The sequence below is a fragment of the Xiphias gladius genome, chromosome 18 (assembly GCF_016859285.1).
Source record: "Xiphias gladius isolate SHS-SW01 ecotype Sanya breed wild chromosome 18, ASM1685928v1, whole genome shotgun sequence".
Classification (NCBI taxonomy): Eukaryota; Metazoa; Chordata; class Actinopteri; order Istiophoriformes; family Xiphiidae; genus Xiphias; species Xiphias gladius.
In genome coordinates this window covers 19,489,854-19,511,868 of record NC_053417.1, presented here as the reverse complement: position 1 = coordinate 19,511,868, position 22,015 = coordinate 19,489,854, and the positions used below count along the sequence as shown (strand labels likewise).

Genomic DNA, 22,015 nt, shown 5'->3' with positions numbered 1-22,015 from the left:
ATTTAAATATAACCAATACAATATTTTTCTGTTCATTTGACTTTAGAAGAAATTACATTTGTCTTTGTCTGTACAATCATTGTATTAAAAAAATTCAATGTTAAATGTTGTATGAGCAAAACGAATGATTAATATGTTTCATCATGGTTCCTCTCTCTGTGCCCTTGTTGTGCATATTTGCCAATAGATTTTCCAGAGTTCAGTGCAACTGAATAATTGAAGTGTCATGTTGCAAACAAAGGTCAACAAAAGCAATCATTAAAATATACTGTCTATATGACTTTATTTAACCAGGAAAAGGCCTCACCGAGGCAGTCGGTCCTGGTCAAGATAGCAGCATCATATAAAACATAGAGGTAACATAATACATACCACATACCTATATAACACCCCCATTTTTGTACACCAGACCGAAAATAATGTGCCCAAAATAAAAAGGTTACTGTTCTTCAACCCTTTTGATTACACTTTGGAGCCAAAGCCACAAGTCTGAACCAGTTTTGTGCAATTATCTGTTGATGTCTAATGGGTATCCTAAAATACTTTGCACAGACAAAGTCAGGAGACTTAGAGCTTGTACATTGTAGAATTTGTCATGGTTGTGTGAAGATTGAGTGCAGTAAAGACCAAAACACAGCTAAGGTAGCGCTACCAAGGCCAAAATGTCCTACGGGTGGGATGGCATCTGACCATCACATTTAAATAAGTGTCTTAGTCATGCAACTTCCTTATTGTAATCAGCTGCCAAATTCACAGATCTTGCTACAGGAACTTGTGTAAAGCCTCAGATCTAATTTGACCTTCTCTGACATTTCTATGAAATTTCCACTGGACGGTGAATAAGTCGCCCTTGTATATGTGGATGTGCACTCAGGCATGTAATGTTTTACCCACTCCGTTTTGGGAGCTAGAGCAGTGAACTACTGGTAGTTGTGTCAACAGTGAGGAGGCCACCCACTCTGTCTCTACCATGGCGGCAGTGTATTTACATAAACACCGACCTGTACAGTATAATAGCATTTGTGGTTATTTGTAAATTTGTTACATTGACCTTGAGCTGCCTATAATAAAGAACAAATGAATATATATATATATATATATATATTGAATAAACAAACACTTCAGTCCAACCTCAGCCAAAACAAAAAGAAAGAAAGAAAGACACAGGAAAAGAAGGAAAAGAACTAGAACAATGATAATAATAATAATAAGAAGAAGAAGAAGAAGAAGAAATCAAAGAAGGAAAACATGCCCATATGCAGAATACTTAGTAGGTGGAAAACATTCATTGCCACTAAACGACCACCACGTGTCGCCCTGCACCATCAGGTGTGGCACCACCCGAGGTGGTGGACAGGCGTGCAGCAAAGACTCCCAGTCAAATGACGGTGATACTAAATCAAGGAGCTAATGAATGAATGAATAAATAAATAAGTATTTAAAAACTGATCAGATATTTACCACGGGGAACTTAGTTTTAAGTTGGATGTTCGCCCGAGGACGGATGGATCATCTCCAAGTCCTGCGCCCCGCGGCTTGACTTCAGGGACCAGAGCGCTGTGCCCTCTCTGAACAGATTGTGAACCCTCGGGTCACATGACAAGAAAGCTTTCTCTTTTTTTACATATTCGTGAATAAATATTATTAATAAGTAGACACATTACTAATATACACTATAAACGATGTACCCTCTTTTTAAATACCTTCCACGGCACGCGAGCCGGTGGTCGCAATCTTTCTGAAAATGTGATGCTGCAACCCCCCGGCGGTAAACTGCAGGGTTCGGAGTGGACACATATTGTCTCGCTTTTTCTCACACAGGGACGTCCGTCTTCTTCCCACTTGACTTAGTGCCGTTCGCGGACTCCGTTTGTATCACGCACTGCTGCTATAATCGGAATCCGAGTCCGTGTCAGTGCCATCTGATAAGGAGTGCTGTTATTTACCGGCCTAAACAAAGGACTATACAGTGCGGGCAAACATGAAAACCTTTATGCTTTGGTTACACATTTATAGCTACGGTATTAAGCAAATGTGAATTTGGATGTCTAATCAGATCTGTGTATAGTAAGCTGGTTTTTCCAGAGGACGATCACGAAACGCGCGGCAGGATGAACGAAAAACAAAGCTGCTCATCATCAGGGGGAACATAACCAGAGCATCTGGGGAGTCTTTCAGGCGGAGTAGCCTACAGAGCAAAAATAGCCCCCGGCTGCTGCCGGATCGACCGTTTCATTTGCGCAGCTGCATAACCCACTTTGTAAAAACTGACCCAGCTGCAGCATCAACACAAGAGAACCTTTACTGCATCCTCTTCCCTCCGGCCGTGCTGCTGCTGCTGCTGCTGCTGCTGCTGCTGCTGCTGTGGGTGGGGATCCCTGAGCCGGAGCTACGAGGAGATCGAGAGCGGAGGAGACGCGCAGAAGCGCAATGAAAGAGCAGTGCTTCTAGTCGCGGAGACAAGGGAAGGAGGGCAAGGGAGGAACGGGGGAGTTGTGGCAGCCACAGCGGTCTTTGGAGCTGCGCATCTGTAGCGGAGGTTGGTCATGGTCGGACGGGGACTGTGGGTATGTAAACCCCGGTTTGGAAAGCGAGGGAGCAGGCCGGGGGTTTTGCCCCTCTTTTGCGCGGCGACAGCGAGCGCAGCCCTGCTGGCTCTGCTCTTTGTGGACTTCATCGAGTCATGGGTCACCTCCATGAGCATGAACACGGTAGTGGAGCCGCACGCAGGCATCATCCCCCCGCAGAGCGTGCCTCCCACAAGACCCGAGGAGTTCTTGCTCATGCCCAGCCCGCTCGTGTGCCAGCGTGCCAAACCTTACCTCATCACCATGGTTACCTCGGCTCCTGCCAATCAGAGGGCACGCCAAGCCATCAGGGACACCTGGGGAGGGGAAGTGGAGGTGAGGGGCCTGCGTGTTATGACCCTGTTCATGGTGGGTGTGGCCTCTGACCCGGGACTGGCCAAGATGCTGATAGAGGAGGCCCGGGAGCGAGGAGATCTGATTCAAGGGCGGTTCTTGGACACCTACTCCAACCTCACCCTGAAGACCCTGTCCATGCTGGGCTGGGCCCGCCGGTTCTGCCCTCAGGCGCACTTCATGGCCAAAGTGGATGACGACGTCCTGTTCAATCCCAGCGCCCTCCTGCACTTCCTGAACAAGAGCCGTAACCCCTATGAACAAGGAGACTTGTACCTTGGCAGGGTGCATCTCCATGTGGCTCCGGACCGTGACCCCGACAGCAAGCACTACCTCCCTGCAGGGGCCTACCCTCCATCTGTTTTTCCAGACTATTGCAGTGGTACAGCCTATGTTCTGTCCCGCTCTGCATTGCTCAAAATTTCCCTGGCAGCCTCTGCTTCACCTTTATCCACACCTCTGCCCCCCGAGGATGTGTTTGTTGGTCTATGTGCTCGGGCAGCTGGGGTGCTCCCCTCACACTGCCCTCTTTTCTCTGGTGGTCCCGGTGTTCCCTATGGGCGCTGCTGCTATCAGGCCATGGTGTCCATCCATCACATTCCACCCAGGGAGATGCTGCAGTTTTGGGCTGACATTCATTCGTCTCCCACCTGCTCCTGGCTGAGTCTACGCGCTTCCCTGGGGATGTGCAAAGTCAGGGCTATGCTCGGGTCGGCTCTGGGCCTGGAGCAGGGGTTGTGAGGGTCACTGAGAAGGAAAGCTGGAGTCAGCGGGGCTGTGCCAGACTTCGATACTATGAACAGCACAAGTGCTCTTCAGATTGTGAAGCTACACTGTGTGCACTGAGAAAATGTCAGTTTATTTTTATAGCTTATTTTTTTAAACACTTAAATGTATTTAACCGGCTTTTTTTTTTTTCGCAGAAAAGGGGATGAGCAGCTGGTAGTATGAAGAACGGACAGAATAACCTTTAACCTATCTTTAGACTGTTAAAGCATCCTGTATTATTAAACTGACACAAACTGTAGATGTAGCACAAACAACATTGGCATGCTGATAGTATATGGCGAGGAAATACAATTGTCTATGTCATGAATGCACATTAGAACAAGTACTTCTATTAACACATTACGTCTGGCATCTATAAGCTGCCACGGTCATATATGTGCTATATCACCAGGTACTTAAATTGTACATCTTAGTCTAATAAGACGCTTAACTGCATGTCTCCAAAAACAGTATAATATCAAATCTCAAAATGCATATACGAAGTAGGAAGTATATGATAATTAATCAAAACCTGTTGTGTTCAAAAAAAATCACCTCAGTACATGAAATGAATTCATGTTGTTATTCAGTAATAAGGACATGATGATACATGCATCGGCAGGGCATTAATTGGTCCGTCTGGAGAGAGCGAGATGTATTCGGCCAGGTCTGAGAACAGAGAGCCGGTGAAGCCGCTCCTCTCACGTTGAAGGCTCTGTAATTCTGCTTCCGCGTACGGCTTTCCACCAAAATACAACCGCGAAGCTGACGTATTACACGGCTGTAATGCCACTGAACAATAGTATGTATAACCTTTGTCTGTAATAGTGAGATGAAACATGAAGTAGAGTGTGAATGACAGTTTTGTGAAGATGTGTCTGGGATGGGGTTTAGTCTCTACTAGGCCAGTCTGGGATGAGTACAGTTTAAAAGACAGTTCACCGTGTGTCAAAGATTAAGCCTCAGGCTGTCTGGCTCCTCCCACCATGTATACATTGAGAAAGTCAGTATTTTTATGCTCAGGAAATGTATGTTTGAATCAGATACTGTCACCAATAAACCACTCTGTATATTAATTTAGGTTTGTCTGGTGTCTTTTTCAGAAGACACACACACACACTTTATATTCAAGCATGTTTTCCATTTTGACATGATGTCAAAAAACACTCTGGATTCGGAGGCTTTATATAGGCATAAAGGCATTATGTTGTTTATTTTTAGAACATATTAATATAAAACATTTGACGTTTTCTCAGTCAGTTCAGCTACCAAAGCAACCCCATTTGAAAAGAAAATTAGTAATAATTTTTGTTTATCAGTAGAGAAAAAACAAAAAACAAAAAACAGCTTGACAAATATTCTAGGCGATACCCGCGCCAGCCCTGGCACCTCACATTATCCGTCCGTGTAGACAGCAGTGCTTCAGGCTACAGGCATTAAATAGAACTGCCCTAGCACTGCTCTCAACATTGATTACAGATGAACTGCCCTTATTAGCAGACTATATCCAGAATTTCAGCAGTTTGTGTTTTGTTCCCACAATGGAGTAATGTGTCCAAAAAAATGTGTCCTTTATATGTAGTTCAAAAGGTCACTCCCACAGAATGTCACTGGGGTTTGGGTGGCACAAAGGGTCCTCCTTTTCTATTTTTTGAATCTGTCCAGAGCGGATTTTGAGCTAGATAATGCCGCCTTCTTCTCCTCCGTCTCCTTTCTTTCTTTTTCCATCTTCATTTTGTCCTCTGCAGTTTTCCTGATTATATCCTGGGGGGTAAACAAGTCAGGAAAGATGAGCCAAGCACTGTAGATAAAGCAGGAAAAAATATCACCCTGCCACTTAATCAGACTTTATTTTATATTCTGGATTACTCACCCTCTGGTCCTCGTGAGCTACTTGCTTCTTGCGCCTTTCAACATTACCAGAAGAACTACGACCTTTTTTCTTAAACTTGGGAATAAATCTTTCTTTGGCAAGCGGGTCAAAACCCTGAGGAGGCAAAAATTGCTTTTAGAAGGCTATAAACAATACTAAAGAAATATTTTTAAAAAGTACAGATTCTTATCGTAAAATAAAATAAGGTGTGTGCCAATAAGATGCTTCCCGACACTGACCAGAGCTTGGACCCTGTCTTGGTGCCTTTGTTGAAAGGTGGCGTGGTCAACTTGTCCCAGTACACTGGGGTCCAGACTGATGAGCTCTGGCTGGATCTTCTCCAGCAGGGCTTTAACCTCCCACTCCTGCCTCTGCTTTGCATTGCGGTACGGATTTGCCTCTAGACCATCAAAGTTAGGCTCTCCTGCACCTGTGAATTGAAACGGAGGACGACAGAGGTAAAGAGCGAATCAGAGCATTTTTAAAACACAATGTAAATCATGGATTATTTTCAAATTAAAAAAAGTCAAATAAAACATGAGTATTGAGTTTAGTGATGGCATATGTCATATGATCATGGACATTTTGACCTTGATCTATTTGGTGCTCCCTTTGTTGTTCAGTCTACTTTTAAATATGTAGGGTGTGATGTGAAATCAAGTCGGACCTGGTACGAGCATGCTGGTGAAACCATCTCCGTGTCCGACACCGAGGACATCTTCAAAGGGACAGAAGTGCAGCCCTGACACTGATCCCCGAACTCTGTGAGCCACATAGGGTTTAGTCACTGAAGTGCTCCACACGTCCTTGTACACCTGCATGGACAGTTTCCACAGACACAAAACTTAGTGATATGTAGGTTAAAGGTTTACAACATGTAAATGGGTCTGTTATGTATCACCATTTTAAGTGATGACACCTGTGCTATAAATATAATTACCATTTGGTTTATCATAGGTAAAAACATATCGATCATGTTGCATTTTGACTGGCAACACTTTACAGATTTGTGTGGCTTCCTTCCTCAAGAAGTGGCATGCACCACTTCCTGAAGAAAGAAGTGGTGCATGCCTGTGTGTACCACTTCCTGAAGAAGGAAGTGGTACACACAGAAAAAAAACACAATTCAACATATGCAGTTTTCAATAATAAATAGAGATGAATGAATATTTTTACTTGGAATGAAATTTATCTGGAAATCAACAACTGTTATTAAATTATAACAACTAATTAAACTGCAATGTCTGTCTCAGAACTGTCTCTCCATTTGCCCTATAATTAGTACCAAATTAGACGGTTCTCTATAGGAAACTTCCTTGATCATTATCTGGAAATTGTATTACCGCCCAGTGATGTCACCAATACTGTGACCCTATAGCGTACTGTAAGGGCGAGCAAGGCAGGCAGTGCTTGACCAGTTAAAGCTAAGAATATACATCAATTACAAGATACCGAAGTGGAAGCGATATCTCTCCTTACATATCAGAACAGTGCTCTGTCTCACAAAAGATCTGACATTGCCTGTTTGCATTCCTCTCGTAACTTACTGTCCTCTCGTGGCTACTGTCGTGTAGGCTATTGTCTCTGGAAGCTAGGTTTACTACCAGCCACTGCATCCATCGTTTTCGTCATTTTCATGGGCCCGCCAATGTTCCACTGACAGAGGCTGGGGTTTGTCAATCAGAGGGTGGAGCAGCACTTTTTTGGATATTTGCTCATGCGCATTTTGGATAGTGTAGATGGTTCTTCGGCTCAGCGTGCCTGTCTGTAAACATCACCACGCACCACTACTGAGTATGTGGTTAGTACTTTTCTGTCTTTACCATTTTTTTTTCTTGGCTAATCATGCTGCTATCGAGCTATGTGCATCAAAAACACACCACCTCTTCAAATGTAAAATGCACGACTTCCTGTTTGCCGGATCGTTTTTCAGAACAAATCCCTAATCGTGGAGTGTGGAGACGATAATGACCTGAACAATATCTCCTGTGGCCGCAGACAGCAGACCTCTCTGGCTCAGTGACAAACAGGAAGCTCCAGCAGGGAGGAAGTAGGACTTGAGAGGCTTGAAGGCTCTAATGTCATACATCTTCAGCTTTTTATCCATTCCAGATGTCACCATGTATCTGCCAAAAGAGAAAAACCATAAAAGACTGCTCCCTGGTGGACATTGGGGGAACTGCAGTTCATTGGTCACCACAGAAAACTTAACAGTTATTCAACCTGTCAATGAAACTGTTTATCATTTATGGATTTCTTCTGCTAAGTTGTTAATCTCTGCAATGTGCTCAAGCTAATTACACACAAACAATAATAATCTTTCATTTTTATTTACCATTCACAGCGACGGTGGAAAATGTAAGTGAACCCTTGGCTTTAGTATCTGGTTGAACCTCCTTTGGCAGCAATAGCCTCAAAACAGCGCTTCCAGTAGCTACAGATCAGAGCTGCACAATGTTCGGGAAGAATTTTGGACCATTCTTCCTAACAGAACCGTTTGATGTGAATGTCTCTCTTGAGGTCATTCCACAGCATTTCTATTGGGTTATGGTCTAGGCTCTGACTGGGCAACTCCAAAAGCAAAGCCACTGAAGCCATTCTGTGGTAGATTTTGTTTTCCCAGTCCTACTCCTGCTGCATCAGCCAACTTCTCCTGAGCTTCAGCTGCTGGGCAGCCACCCTGACATTATTCTTTAAGATACCCTGATACACTTGGGAATTGATTTTCCCCCGCGTTTGATAATGGCGAGCTGGCCAGGCCCAGAGGCAGCAAAGCAGCGCCAAAATCAAGATTTATCCTTCCGCCGAACTTCACCATTGGGATGATGTTTTCATGTTGGTACACAGTTCCCATTTTCTAGGGGAAGCACCTATAGTTCTGAATTTTCTCCATTTAAAGACAATTTGTCAAACTGTGGACTGATGAATATCTAAACTCTGAGTTTAGCTCTATTCCACAGCTCGAACCTGGTTTCACTGATTGGACTCCAGGTTTAATAGCTCCTAACGCCAAATGGCCTTTATTGTCATTAGCTGAGGGGTTCACAGCCTTTTCCCAACCTACACTGTAAATCTTTGAATCATGTACTCAATATGAACAACAATAACACAACGATTTGTGTTATCAGATAAAATAAATTATGTTTATTCATAAATGTATTTTAGATGAAGATCTGACCCTATTTCAAGACAGATTTATATATAAAAGAAGATAATTCCAAAGGGTTCACTTACTTTTTGTCACTTAATGTATGTTGTAACGCTGTACTGATTAGACTCATCTTTCTGTCATTGTAGTAATTTTCAAAAGGGTGCCCTCTCCATGTAAATTAAACAGACCAGTATCCAAAGCTTTCTGCCTCTAAAAGATATAAAAAAATCCATGTTGTCCTACATGAGAATTTCAGACTTAAGGTGACTCACGTGCCCGTCTTGTCTACAGCGACAGAGCGCACGCCGCCCTGGTGACAGAGCATCTTGACGAGGGCTTCTTTCTGGTTGGGGGACCACAGGGTGACCGTGCCGTTGGGGTGTCCCAGGTGGATGATGGCATTATAAGGGTTCTGGCACATCACATCAAGCCGGCCAGTCTTGGTACAGATGGCTGCCACCTCCTTTCCCACAGACACGTCCAGGTACTGCAGGAAACTTGTAGCACTCTGAAGACAAGAGTGACAACAGGAAGGGTTGGTCAGAGCTGATCAATGTTGGTAAATTCAAATCAGTTTTAAAGTACCTGGAAAATAGTACTCATCAATGTGTTTGATTTTAATTCTTCTTATTTTACTGTGTATCAAACTATGAGGTGCGGAGGGAACGACATGAGGCAAATATGTTGCGTGAGGTGAAAGGGACAGGTGTTTTAACACAAATCATGGAGGCATTTAAGGTACTTAAAAATGCTAAAAAAAAAAAAAAAAAATGATTTCCACAATTTATGCCAAAATTTGTACTCCACTTTGGAGTCAAACTCAAATCTAAACACAGACATGATACATATTTTCAGATCTAGTGTGACTTAAACTTCCCACTTAAACCCCATCATTATCTCCACCATCTACAAATCTGCTCAGAAATCACAGAAAAAGGCGCTCCTTGTAGCTCCTGAACGTGCCTGATAATCATCATGTTTTCAAGTTTTCTTCAGTATCGAAGTAATCGAGTAATAGTTATCTGTACATCCATGGGTACACGTCAAACAGGAACTGTTAATAGCTAATTCAGCATACTTTTAATAGTGAAAATGCTTCGATTTTGTGTAACTATCTAGTTGTCAAAACTACCCTCTAGATAGATAGGCGTTTATGCATCTTAATTGAATATTGTCAATATTCTTATGTAGTGTGTGATAAGTTTTCTTATACTGTTTATTTGTATTTAATGTCATAGAGCCCCTGATACAAAACATCAGGGTCTGTGGCAAATTCAGCGTTCAACAAAAGACAACTTTTTGATACTGTGGTAATATATTTAAAATAAACATGGAATACATCACTCACTAAACCTCTGAGAACAGTGTTAAAGAACCCACCGCTGTGGCTAGCAAAAAGTGGTAGGGGAGGAACTGCATACGAAGGACATCATTGAATTTGCGGATGCAGTGAAGCTCTATTCCATTGGAGTCATAGATATGCAGCCACTTCTTCTGAGCCACTGCATACATGGTCTCGCTATGGAGCCACCTAAATAAAAGCAGGTATGTATTTTATTTACAGAGAACATGTTCACAGTTGCTGGTAAGTGAAGCACATCTGTGAAAGATGAACATCTGTTCCTTGTGTGGCGCTGCACAATGTTCGAGTGGATGGCTTACTTTACGTCATTGACAGACTCCATCACGTTAATCTCACACATCAGCTGTTTGGACTGCCAGTCAATGCAAGCCACATGGCCTCTCCTCCCACCGAGCAAAAGGTGACTGAAGAAAAGAGAACACTATGTTAACAGCAAACACACAACTAAAACATTTACCACAGATAGACACAGTTGGTGAGTAGTCGGAGAACAGCCTAAGAGCCAGATATTTCCAAAACAGAGCTAAAGGAGAGTGAATATTGGATTTACATTTGTCTGGAGAACGCAAACAACACTCCAATTAAATGATAATGTTGTAGTGTGTGTGCTGGCTGTGTAGATTAGCAACTGCCATTTGCTATAGATTTGATTATTTGACTTGTCTCAGAAGTTAGAGCACAGGTGAGATTGATAACATTTATGCAAGTGCTTCTTTTCCACTTACCCCTTAAATGCACAACTGTTTTTTCAAACACTCCTGCATACCTCGAGTCGTTAGCAACCCAGCACGTATATAATGTAGATTAAGCCATATATTAAAATCTTATTGCTTGTAAACTTTTCAGAATGGATTATTAACTATAACGAACACACAAAATATGGGTCATTTATTAAACTTTTAAAATAATTTATAGGGGTCAGAATTTTTTTTTTTAAACTCATGAATATTTCTCAGTGTAGACTGATTTATTTCAGGTTTATATCGTCTCATTTTACACACAGCCCGCTGTAACTTCTCATAGACTATCACCTACCAAATCCAAATTAGGCGGAACAGTGATGACTCATTACAGTCACTTGCTCGTTGTTACCGAAACATGGGTGTGTGCACAGCACAAAAAGTATGGCTGGCCAGATGTTGGTACTTAAGGTACTTAAAAATGCTAAAAAAAAAAAAAATGTATTTCCACAATTTATGCCAAAATTTGTACTCCACTTTGGAGTCATAACTCAAATCTAAACACAGACATGATACACATATTTTCAGATGTTACAACTTCAGCGTTTTTGTGGGAGTTTTTCAGCTGAAGAAAATCCATCAGCTATTGGAGGTCATGGAACCTCTTTCCTTCTCTCTAGCCATGGCCACAACAGCTGAATGCCAAAGTATTTCCAGAGACTGCGCACTTTTAAGATCTGCTGGTTTCCCGAGTTGGAAATTTGGCAGGGAAAACTACCTGCTCATTAATAGCATCTAGGCCAGAGGCACCTAAGGTGATTTTATGAGCTTCACTCATCAGTCCTGACTTCTACTTGGGCGTATCCTGACCATTGTGCCATTCAGAGCACGTACTGTCTGAGCTAGCTTCTTCATTGTCATGCTCCAGTTCTGCTTTTAACTGATGTGATTCATGAATCGCACAAAAACTAATTCCTCACCATCAGTGGTCTCATGTACATCTTCATTTCCAGAGCTACTGTCATTAAAACCCTCCATCCGCAAAGGATATGCCGCTCTGCACTATACCTGTAACCCAGGTGCTGCGCCATCATATTACTTGGCTACTTATTCGTAGTGACAGTGAGACAACAGTGTCATCATGAGGTCTAACTGGAAAACACAACAGTACCCATCATTATTTGCATTATTTTCCCATGGGGAAAAAAAAAAAAAAAGTTACACTCTTACATACCTCAGGTTGTTAACAACCCTGTAGACTTTTTATCATTTCTGACACCAGAACTTATGTGGTGTCAAAAAACTATGGACCAATAAGACCTTGTTTGTACGCGCCCACACAGCCCGGGGGGGGGGGGGGTCCTAATCAGGCAACGTAAGTGAAAACACCTTTGTGGGTGGACTACAGGCGTGTAGGGGCTTTAAGTGATACATATCATTAACTGTGGCACTCTGTCGCTTTCACCTTCCTATTGCTGAATGAAAATACCTGTTGTCCTCCATTCATATTGAACCAAGATGACTGTGTGTTGATTTAAACATGAACAGCATGACAGGCAAACCCAAGACAAACACTTCATGCACTGCGTGATACTGACCGTCCAGTTTTGGTGTAATCTACTCGATATGGTCCAAACTGAGACAGTTTCAGATTAAAATACTGAGGAGGAAGAGGGAGGGAGAGAATACAAAATGAATAAAAGGATACAACAGAAGAAATGGGGAGTCATTGATACGAGTGCTTTTGGAATTGAGTTTAAATGTAATCCACACATCATTTTCCATGGTATGCTTATGCCTGATTCAAAACAAGAGGCAGCTGAATTACTTTATGTTCCACACATATGCTCACAGCCCTAGTAGTAAAAAAAATTAATTAATTGTTTGTTCCCTTCTGAACACACAGCGCTCTACTTGTTTTCTACTATAATGCCTCTTTAAAACTAAAAACACATTGGATTTGTCAAGTTTAGCTTTCACAAATGATCTAGTCATAAGTAAATAACTAGGAACTTGTGCTGTGAATTGCTCATGATGATTCCAACCCTTTGTAATACTGTAAAGGTCAGCCTATGCACTTTGTTTTTTCCCTTTAGGCTGATGTGGGTGGGAAACCTGCAGTGCCCAAGTACCTAGCAGGGAATTAACATACAGGAAACTAGAAACTAGGATTTGTGTAGAGATAAAAGATCAATTCTTATGCTACAGAAAGTTTTTTTCAATGAACAGCTACTTTATCATTGGTTTTTGCTATAAATCATTTTCTAATGTAACACACGACTTTAACAAGGTCAAAATAGAGCTGTTTTAATAAAAATTAAAAAAAAGCCCCTGTATTAAGATGTCAGAGGTGAAATCTTCCAACACCTGCACTAGTGTCCATTACGTGTCCCCACCTTTGCTCCAGATGTTATGTCCACAGCATCTGCGATATCCTCCTGAGAGATTGTACATGTGTCTTCATCTTCGTCTCCTTCTAGAAACCTGGAATCGGAATAGTGTTGGCGTTTTCACAACCAGGCTTTTAATCGAATTAATTTTTCATCATTTTATCTCCATCACATCATACACAGTGGCATGAAGAAACCAACAACTTTTAGATGGACCTACCCTACGTCCTCTGGGAGTAGGAGGTCAAACCGGGCAGCTTGTTTCTGGGCCATTTCTGAAGCTTCTTCGGAGCGAACTATCATGTCTTTCAGCTTGTAATGCTGGTGGCGAGACTATGAAGAGACAAATCCAAAAAAAAAAAAAAAAATGGAGATGATGGCTAGTGGCAACAGCTAACTTACTTACCAGAAATAGTAAAAAAGAGACATCAGAGTGTTTACCCTTTTAAATTTATCTTTCCTCTTGAACTTCTGCAACCTGTCTTCTGGAATAGGAGCAGGACCAGGGAAAGGGTCTGATTTCTGAGGGGAATATGAACAATAATAAGAGAAAATACTACTTGAACAAAGGGCAGTTACCTTACAGCTGGGAAATACATTGATATACAATATTACCGATACTGGAGTATAGAAGCATTTATTATTTAGAATGTGGGGTACTGTAAAATTGTCGTGTAGCTTCTTCTGAACATAAAGGCTGCCTCACAGTTAAAGGATGAACTGCAGCATTCAGTACATTGCTCTTAATTCAACACATGGGTTTGTTTAAACACCATTTTTTGTATTAAAAAAAAAAACTCATAACAACCTTTGCAGTTCTAAAGACACTAAATATGTCGGTAAATTCTCAGTGTAAACATTACACTAATACAGTGGTAATACTGCAATAAATGTGACATTTTGGAGGCTGTAGCTGCTGGTGTTGTTGAATTGTACTGCATTATACGGGGATGTTTTTCTAAAAGTCCGTCCACCCCATTAATATCCATGAGGGTACTAAACATTTACTATATTTAAACTACCACAGGACTGGTAGACTGCATTAGTTTTAGCAAGGGGTACCTAATAAACTGGAAACTGAGTGTCAGTGGCAGATTGTAACTAGGAACATCGACTCAAGTACTGCACTCCGGTACAAATTTGAGGTACTTGTAATCTCCTGGAGTATTTTCTTGCCATTTCACTTTGTACTTCTACTCCACTGGATTTATCTGACAGCTGTTAGTTTCTAGTTACATTACAGCATTAAATTTTTAAACATTTCTCACTATTTTCTGAATTTCTACAAACAAAAGAATCAATCACTTAATTGAGAAAATACTCAGGAAATGAATTCGTAATTAAAATAATAATTAGTTGCAGGCCTATTTAAATCCACCTACAACAGTGAAACTGCTGCAAACACATTATTGCATCAGTAATAATAATCTAAGTATATAATATAAACTCACAGGGGGGCATTTTTCTAAGTAAAGCCTCTGAATACTCCCTCCACCACTGCTGAGTGTATATGACTGTCACACAGTGTGGATCAAACGTTCTGCAGCCGTAAAAAAAAACCATAAGGGGAAAACTGTTACGGGGTAAAAATGATCTACTCCTATATAATAAATGTACTTTTACTCAGAATCTTGTCATGTTGTTGATACTGAACAAAAAATACAGTGATACTCTGTAGACATATTTCCCACCGCGCTATAGTAAAGGAGTGTAGGTTAATCTTAATGGTGACAACAGTTGCTTGTGTTTCAGTCACCGTTTGTCCTTTTTTAATATACAGTGAAGTTTGTAAATGAATTGTTTTAAAGTCAGAACTCTGCTAGCTTTACTCAGCATCATCGCCCTGAGAGGATATAAAATGAGTGACAGTTGCACTTTGATGCTGAGCTGGTGCCACAACAAGCACTTACATTCTCTTATAATAACAACGACAATAACACATTTGCAGAGCACTTTTGAAGTTATAAAAAGACAAACAAAAACTGAGTAAAAACTCTTACCCCTGATATGAATTTCTTTCCATCTCTTCGAGGCCCCTCTTGCTTTCTTTTCTTTGCTTTCTGTCTCTGGCGCTCCCCCTGCTGCGGACCCTCTTCAGTCTGCCCTCCGTCTTTTCCCGCTTTGGCTTCATCTTTCTCCTCCTCCCGTGGCTCCTGCCAGTACCGAGCTGGAGGCTGTTGAAGAGGAGCAAACGGTGAGAAAAGTTAGCGGCACTGACTTGAGGGGGACGATAAACAGTTTAGTGTATTTGTTTGGGCACAGAGAGACGGTCCGCTCGCCTCCTCCAGGATCCCGCACGTTAGCGCTGCTAGCGCTAACAAATAACCACCAACTGTTGCTTTGAGTCTGTCAGCATGTGTTTAGCCCGTATTATCAAAAGCCTGACACGGTTCTAGCAGTGATCTTTCACTAAAGATTTAATTAGCTCTGTTACCTTCTTCTTTTTCCCCACGTGTGACTGGCTCACGGTAACCTCGCCGGGAGACGCCATCTTTGTTGTATACGTTTTTCAGTCCCTTTGACGTCACTAATGACTACGTCACTTCTGGTCCTATGTTTATTTTATTTTATTTTATTTTATTATTAAATTATTTATTTACTTTTTATGTTAAGTATTAGTTATAAATAAACGAATTAATAAAAAAAAAAAGTCATTTATTAAAGGCACGTCTGGCCCAAACGATTCATAAGTACATAAAATATAAAAACAAACCATAAACAAATCATGCAGTCTGCAAACTTACACAGTGGGCCCAGTAAGGCCTGAATATAGCTGCATTTGAATGAGGATGTATGCCAATGATGTGATTTGTAGATGTGTGTTTCTCGTTAAGGCATCAAACTTGCTTGTTAAAGGTTTTTTTTTACTCTTTATTTATAATAAAGAGGTACAACGATAGTCATACAAACACGTTGTATCTCTGTACCAGCCATGGGAGTCCATTGAGTCCATTCATTGATGTTCACTTTAAAGTTCAGTTTCAGTTATATTCATGATGACTGGACATTGAATATTTTTACAATTCTAAACATTCTAGAATTTATATTATAATAGGAAAATGTTGTGCAATTCAAAACTTCAAAACTTCAAAATTATTGAAGAGGCTTCCCTTTGTGTAAATACACTCATGGGGTACTTTATTAGGACAACTTGTACGCCTGCTAATTCAGGCAATTATCTAGTCAGCCAGTCATGTGGCAGCAATGCAATGCATACAATGATGCAGTTTCAGGTCAGGTGCTTCAGGTAATGTTCACGTCTAACATTGGTATGGGGAAAACATGTGATCTCACTGACTTTGACCTTGGCATTATTGTTGGTGCCAGACAGGCTGGCCTGAGTGTTTCTTAAACTGTTGATCCCCTGGGATTTTCACACCCAACAGTCTCTAGAGTTTTTACTCAAAATGGTGCCAAAAAAAAAAAAGAAATATCCAATGAGCTGCAGTTCTGTGGACGGAAACGCCGTGTTGATATGAGAGGTCACAGGAGAATGGCCTGGTTTGGGCTGACAGACAGGTTACGGTAAATCAGATGACCACTCTTTACAACTGTGCTGAGCAGAAAAGCATCTCAGAATGCACAACACTTCGAACCTTGAAGCTACAACAGCAGAAAACCAGATCAGGTTCCACTCTGTCAGCCAAGAACAGAAATCTGAGGCTGCAGTGTGCACAGGCTCACCAAAACTGGACGGTTGAAGACTGGAAAAACGTAGTGTGGTCTGATGATTCTGGATTTCTTCTGAGGCATCAGATGCCTCAGGTAGGGTCAGAATCTGGGGTCAACAGCATGAATACATGGACCCAACCTGCTTTGTGTCACCAGTCAGGCTGTTGGTGGTGGTGCTATGGTGTAGGAAATTATTTTCTCTGGAAATCATGTCAACATGGACCAGAATCTTACAGGAAAGTTTCCAGCATCTTGTGGAATCCATACCATGAACAATTGAGGCTGTTTTGAGAGTTCTGCTAAACAAATATGTGATTCTATTTTTGGAAATTTCCCATAAACTTTGCTTTTGTATGAAATGTGGGACAATTTGACCTCTTAGGGCCTCAGAAATATTTTAAATGAAACTATGTAAGAGGTTCACTGCGGAACTCAGCCTTTAGTGGAACTGGTAACAACTCATAGACATCTGAAACTAGTGACAAGGGGTCTCGAGTAGATACTGCTTTATTGTGAGGGGGATTTATATTGAATTTCATGAGATTATTGTGTGTTTTTTTAAATGTAAAATCTCAATTTGAAAAGTAACTAGTAACTACAGATGTCTGCTAAATGTAGTTTCCCTATGACATGTAGTGGAGTAGAAGTATACTGTAGCATAAAATGGAAATGCTCAATAATAGAACAAGTACCTCAAAACTGTACTTAAGTATAGTACATGCAGTAGATGCACTCCGTGACTTTCCACCACTGCTTTAAGGCTTGTGGGTCTATAAACAGTGATGGTGTCTGGACAACTGAGCGGGCCATGGTATTCACATTAAACTGCCCATCAAGCCAAGGCGTCCAGCCAGTGTAATTTAAATTAAGCTGTACAATGTGGGTGTAAGGCCAGGTCTAGCCACAGAGTACCTGCTCTTTGCTTTAGGATTCAGAGGTTGTTAACGGTGTTTTAGGTCAGGGATAGAGAAAGGTTTCACGTGTCAGAGGGCTTAGTAGATTTATGACGTCACATCTTTATACCCACTGCAGGGCCTAATGATTGGTCCAAATATCTTCTAACATGAATACTGAGCTTCTGTAGGAATTCACATCCAACTTTGGGCATATTTCACCCTGTGTATTGACAACTTTTCACAGTTGAGAGGGTGAAAGCTACGTTCAAATGAAAACTGTGAAATGAAATTTAAATTTGAAGTACAGAAATAATTCAGTGTATTGTGCTGTTTTGTCCTTTTCTTTCTGATTATGTCCTCAAATAAATATATGCTTTACTTTTGCACAAGAGCAGTACTCCACATTTAACCTTTTAAAGTACACCGTCACACCCGTGGGACGCTTTGGCCACGGTAGTGCTATTTTAGGTGTGTTTTGGTCTGGACCAGACTCAGTCCTCACATAACCTTGACAAATAATACATTGTTTGAAAGCTCTAAGTGTCCTGATTTTATCTTATCCCCATATCACTGCAACAGCTGATGACACATGACATGGCTACAGGCTCCAGAGTGTTTTCCACAGAACAGGCACTTTATTGGTTGTAAAATTTCGAGAGTTACCTCTCAAAGAAGACCATGGTTATGACTGTAATCAAAATTTCATAGTGTGGAAACATTATTTTTAATGCTTGTTCACAAAAATAGGGGTGTTTCTTAGGGCTTGGTCCTTCATCTGAAAGTTAATAGTTAACTTATTGTGTAAAACAATGGCCTGCATGCCACTGAGTTGAAAAAAACTGACTCTGATAATATTCAGATGAATTAACTATACAGTTACATACACCATGTGTGCTCTGTATGTTTCTGAGAGAGAAGGGGACTAAAGGGTAAAGAGGGCTGGGCTTTCAAATTACATTTGAGGCTGAGCCTAAAGTCACGACTGAGACAGTGTTATGCAACCAGAATAGAGAGATAAGTATATACTTTGTCCTGGAAAAATTACAATACGAGAAGAGAAACCAGCAGCAATCAGAATGTCACTTAATCTGGACAAGGTATGTCTGATGTCTCTAGATTAATCTTTTTTTTGAAGAGCTACAGTGGGCTTTACTTTCATGGAGTTCATTTCTTGTTAAGCATGTATTGTTGAGCTAAAGAGATGTATTTGTAAATGAAAGTGTTTTAAAATGCATGCAAAAGCTAAGCTATGTATTCTCAACTGCTTGAACACACATAGATTGCAACCCCTTCAACCCCCTGAAGAGTTCAACACTTCCTTTCTTCAACAGCACATTTTTTTCTTGAGTGAAACCTAAGACCTACTCCTTGAGCACACCACTGTCCTTTTGGCCTGTTAACTATTTGTTGTCTCTCTGCTCTTAAAAAGCCCTGTAGATGTTATTGTCTAGGACCATCTGACTTCAGTTTCTATAACTGAGAACAGTGTTGTTAACATTCTTTCCCCTTCCCTTTTCCCCATCATCAAATTGCTGCAGCTTGTTGATTCTTTTCTTTTCCTTTTTTTAAGAAGATGGATTTCCCTCCTCGTGGAGAACTTCTGGATTTTCATGGAGTGGGGATGACTCACTATTTCACAGACAACTGGGAGAACATTCAAAACTTTCAGGCCAGGCCGGATGATATACTTATAGCAACATACCCCAAAGCAGGTCAGTCCACAAACATGAATAGTCAGTGTGAATGCTTTATAGCTCTTAAAAGATGTGATTCTAGAGGTGAGGAGTTGATGTTATTTTATTTTCCTCTCTTTCTCTCTCTTTAGGAACCACCTGGGTCTCCTACATCCTCGACCTGCTGTACTTTGGTCAGACATCTCCAGAGCGTCAGACGTCCATCCCTATTTATTCAAGAGTGCCTTTCTTGGAGATCAGCATCCCGTCTTTGGTTCCAGGTTGAACAGACGATCAAACACACTCACAGTATTTCTTGCATGAAAAACATAAAAACACTTAATCTTACTTAATGTCCTTTATATCATAAGCTAATTTTCCACCTTTTGCTTCAACTTTCTCATTCTATTTATATTTAGAAAGTTCATATGCCTTTATTAGTATCATATTTTTTTAACAAGACATTATTATTAACACTGTAACATTCTAGGAACTTTTAAGCACTTTGCAGGATCAGGGTTTCGCTTACTCCATCTACACCTATTCATACAGGAACAGACCTGGCGGACAAGCTCCCCACCTCCCCTCGACTCATTAAAACCCATTTTCCAGTCCAGTTCGTGCCAAAGTCCTTTTGGGAGCAAAACTGCAGGGTACAGTCTCAATCTAACTCCATGTATGATCACAAGAAGTCTAGATAGCAGATGATACTCATGTAGTGCAATCTCTGGGTTTATACTGTTTGGTTATACCAGTAATTGAATTGCATGGTTAACAATTACACAATAAGGCAAACCATTGCTGAAAATTGTCAGTCACACCGTGTTGTTATTTTTTTTAACCTTTATTTAGACAGGGAAGCTTCGCTGAGAATAATGTTAACCCCAAAAAAGTGTTAAACCTGAGCAAACCAACTTCTGAAGTCTTTGGGTTTCATATTTAATTTAAAAGCTAAAGAACAACTAACAAAAACAATATAATCTGTCTGCCTCCAGTTACTATAACAAACAATCGTGATGTTAATTCTCTGATAATTTTAAAGTTTAAGTTTTTTTCGACAGGGAAGCTTTGCTGAGAGCAATTTTAACCGTAATTGCTAATCTGAGGGATGTCTAGCTCCAGTTACTAATACAAATTATTTGTTATCAGTTGTTTGTGAATACAAATTATATCACGTTTCATGTGATGTTCGTCTCCAGATGACTTTTTTTTTCTTGTGTAGATCATTTATGTGGCCCGCAATGCCAAAGACAATGTAGTGTCTTATTTCCACTTTGATCACATGGCAATGATCCAGCCAGAGCCTGGAGACTGGAGCAGCTACCTCCAGAGATTCATGGAGGGAAAGAGTATGTAGGAAATAATAATAATAATAGACTTATTTTATTGGAACTGAGATGCACAGATTTCTTCTGCATTACTGAAGTGTTTTCATGTATTATTCTGTGGCCTCAGTGGTGTGGGGATCCTGGTATGACCATGTGAATGGCTGGTGGAAGAAGAAACAGACTTATTCAAAACTCCATTACATGTTCTATGAAGATATGATTGAGGTAATTTAGTTGTTTTTGGGGGTCACTTCCTATTCAGGCTACTTTTCTAAAGCTGGTAATAATGCAATAATGATATTTGAACAATGTGTTTCCAGGATACTGGACGGGAAATAGACAAACTCTGCTGCTTTCTTGGTTTGTCTCCATCAGCTGAGGAGAAGAAACAAATTACAGTTGGGGTGCAGTTTGATAATATGAAAAAGAATGACATGGCCAACTATTCTACATTCCCAGTTATGGAGTTCAAAATGCATTCTTTTATGAGAAAAGGTATGGTGAACAATAATGTTACAGTAAAAGTAACTGACTTTCCACATCGAGCTAATATACTGTACCTGACTGATGCTCTGTGGCTCCACAGGGAAGGTTGGTGACTGGAAAAACCATTTCACTGTGGCCCAGAGTGAAGAGTTTGATGAAGACTACAAGAAGAAGATGAGGGACCCCACGCTTCAGTTCCGCACTGAAGTCTGAACAGTGTGGACTGGACAGGCTGTGTGTATATGTGAAGATGAGCCCATGACTGGATGGACATGTGGCATTTCTGTGAAAAAAATCAAGTGTAGTATAGCCTCAAATGTGATGGCGACGGCGCACAGTGTGTCTTCTTGCTAACTGTGCCTGAATTAAGGCTGTCAATTACATACTGTGAAGCTCAAAGGAAATCAAATGACTAACATTGTCTGAAGGTAAATATTTCTGTCAGGAGTATGTGTACGTAGAAAAGACAAAAATTAACCAACGATGGCATAAACCAAATAATTCCTAATTAAAGGAAGCATGTGGGCTTTGAGTCAGTACATCCACCATATTAACCCAACATTTATAAAAGCATGTTGATGCTGTATGACTACAAATGTAACCTGATGATCTCAAATAAAACTATGAGATTAGCGTGATCAGTAAAATTAATCCAAAGGTATTCATTCATATCCATTTTTTTGTTCATATTTTAACATTAATCGGTGGTGGGGGAAGTATTCAGATACTTTACGTGAGTAAAAGTACCAAAAAAAGTACCAACAATGTAAAAATACTCCATGACAAGTAAAAGTCTTGCATGGAAAATCATACT

The 22,015-nt window shown here is 40.8% G+C and overlaps 3 protein-coding genes across 6 annotated transcripts; 2 read left to right on the top strand and 1 right to left on the bottom strand.

Moving 5' to 3' along the window:
- Nucleotides 1-2,374: 2,374 nt before the first annotated feature.
- Nucleotides 2,375-3,922, top strand: b3galt4 (UDP-Gal:betaGlcNAc beta 1,3-galactosyltransferase, polypeptide 4). Its single transcript, XM_040153348.1, has one exon. It carries the CDS (start codon nt 2,547-2,549, stop codon nt 3,660-3,662), a length of 1,116 nt encoding a protein of 371 aa, XP_040009282.1. The 5' UTR covers nt 2,375-2,546; the 3' UTR covers nt 3,663-3,922.
- A 955-nt stretch (nt 3,923-4,877) lies between these two features.
- Nucleotides 4,878-15,695, bottom strand: wdr46 (WD repeat domain 46). Its single transcript, XM_040153120.1, has 14 exons — nt 15,581-15,695; nt 15,147-15,320; nt 13,588-13,668; nt 13,367-13,479; nt 13,153-13,240; nt 12,355-12,416; nt 10,376-10,480; nt 10,094-10,244; nt 8,986-9,221; nt 7,535-7,688; nt 6,230-6,377; nt 5,802-5,992; nt 5,563-5,676; nt 4,878-5,453 (listed from the first exon to the last, which is right to left on the bottom strand). The coding sequence occupies exons 1-14, from the start codon at nt 15,635-15,637 to the stop codon at nt 5,334-5,336; spliced, it is 1,794 nt and encodes a 597-aa protein (XP_040009054.1). The 5' UTR covers nt 15,638-15,695; the 3' UTR covers nt 4,878-5,333.
- LOC120804012 (cytosolic sulfotransferase 3-like) lies at nt 15,236-22,015 on the top strand. Of its 4 annotated transcripts, none has more exons than XM_040153123.1 (8): nt 15,236-15,340; nt 19,285-19,426; nt 19,540-19,668; nt 19,940-20,040; nt 20,610-20,736; nt 20,843-20,940; nt 21,036-21,210; nt 21,302-22,015. In XM_040153123.1, exons 2-8 carry the CDS (start codon nt 19,288-19,290, stop codon nt 21,412-21,414), a joined length of 882 nt encoding a protein of 293 aa, XP_040009057.1. In that variant the 5' UTR covers nt 15,236-15,340; nt 19,285-19,287; the 3' UTR covers nt 21,415-22,015. The 4 variants fall into 4 exon arrangements, with proteins under 4 accessions (XP_040009057.1, XP_040009058.1, XP_040009056.1 ...); XM_040153124.1 differs by having other exon boundaries at nt 15,243-15,340; nt 19,288-19,426; XM_040153122.1 differs by lacking the exon at nt 15,236-15,340 and adding an exon at nt 18,695-18,811 and having other exon boundaries at nt 19,288-19,426.

Bases quoted from the DNA above. Each gene is read 5' to 3' on its own strand.
- LOC120804012 (XM_040153121.1), top strand. From the start codon at position 18,791: ATGTCACTTAATCTGGACAAG. The intron at 18,812-19,284 runs GTATGTCTGATG...CCTTTTTTTAAG, and splicing joins TGTCACTTAATCTGGACAAG to AAGATGGATTTCCCTCCTCG. The intron at 21,211-21,301 runs GTATGGTGAACA...GTGGCTCCACAG, and splicing joins GCATTCTTTTATGAGAAAAG to GGAAGGTTGGTGACTGGAAA.
- b3galt4 (XM_040153348.1), top strand. From the start codon at position 2,547: ATGGTCGGACGGGGACTGTGGGTATGTAAACCCCGGTTTGGAAAGCGA.
- wdr46 (XM_040153120.1), bottom strand. From the start codon at position 15,637: ATGGCGTCTCCCGGCGAGGTTACCGTGAGCCAGTCACACGTGGGGAAA. The intron at 12,417-13,152 runs GTGGGGACACGT...CTTCCTCCTCAG, and splicing joins ACATAACATCTGGAGCAAAG to TATTTTAATCTGAAACTGTC. The intron at 10,481-12,354 runs GTCAGTATCACG...TCTTTTCTTCAG, and splicing joins GATTACACCAAAACTGGACG to TCACCTTTTGCTCGGTGGGA.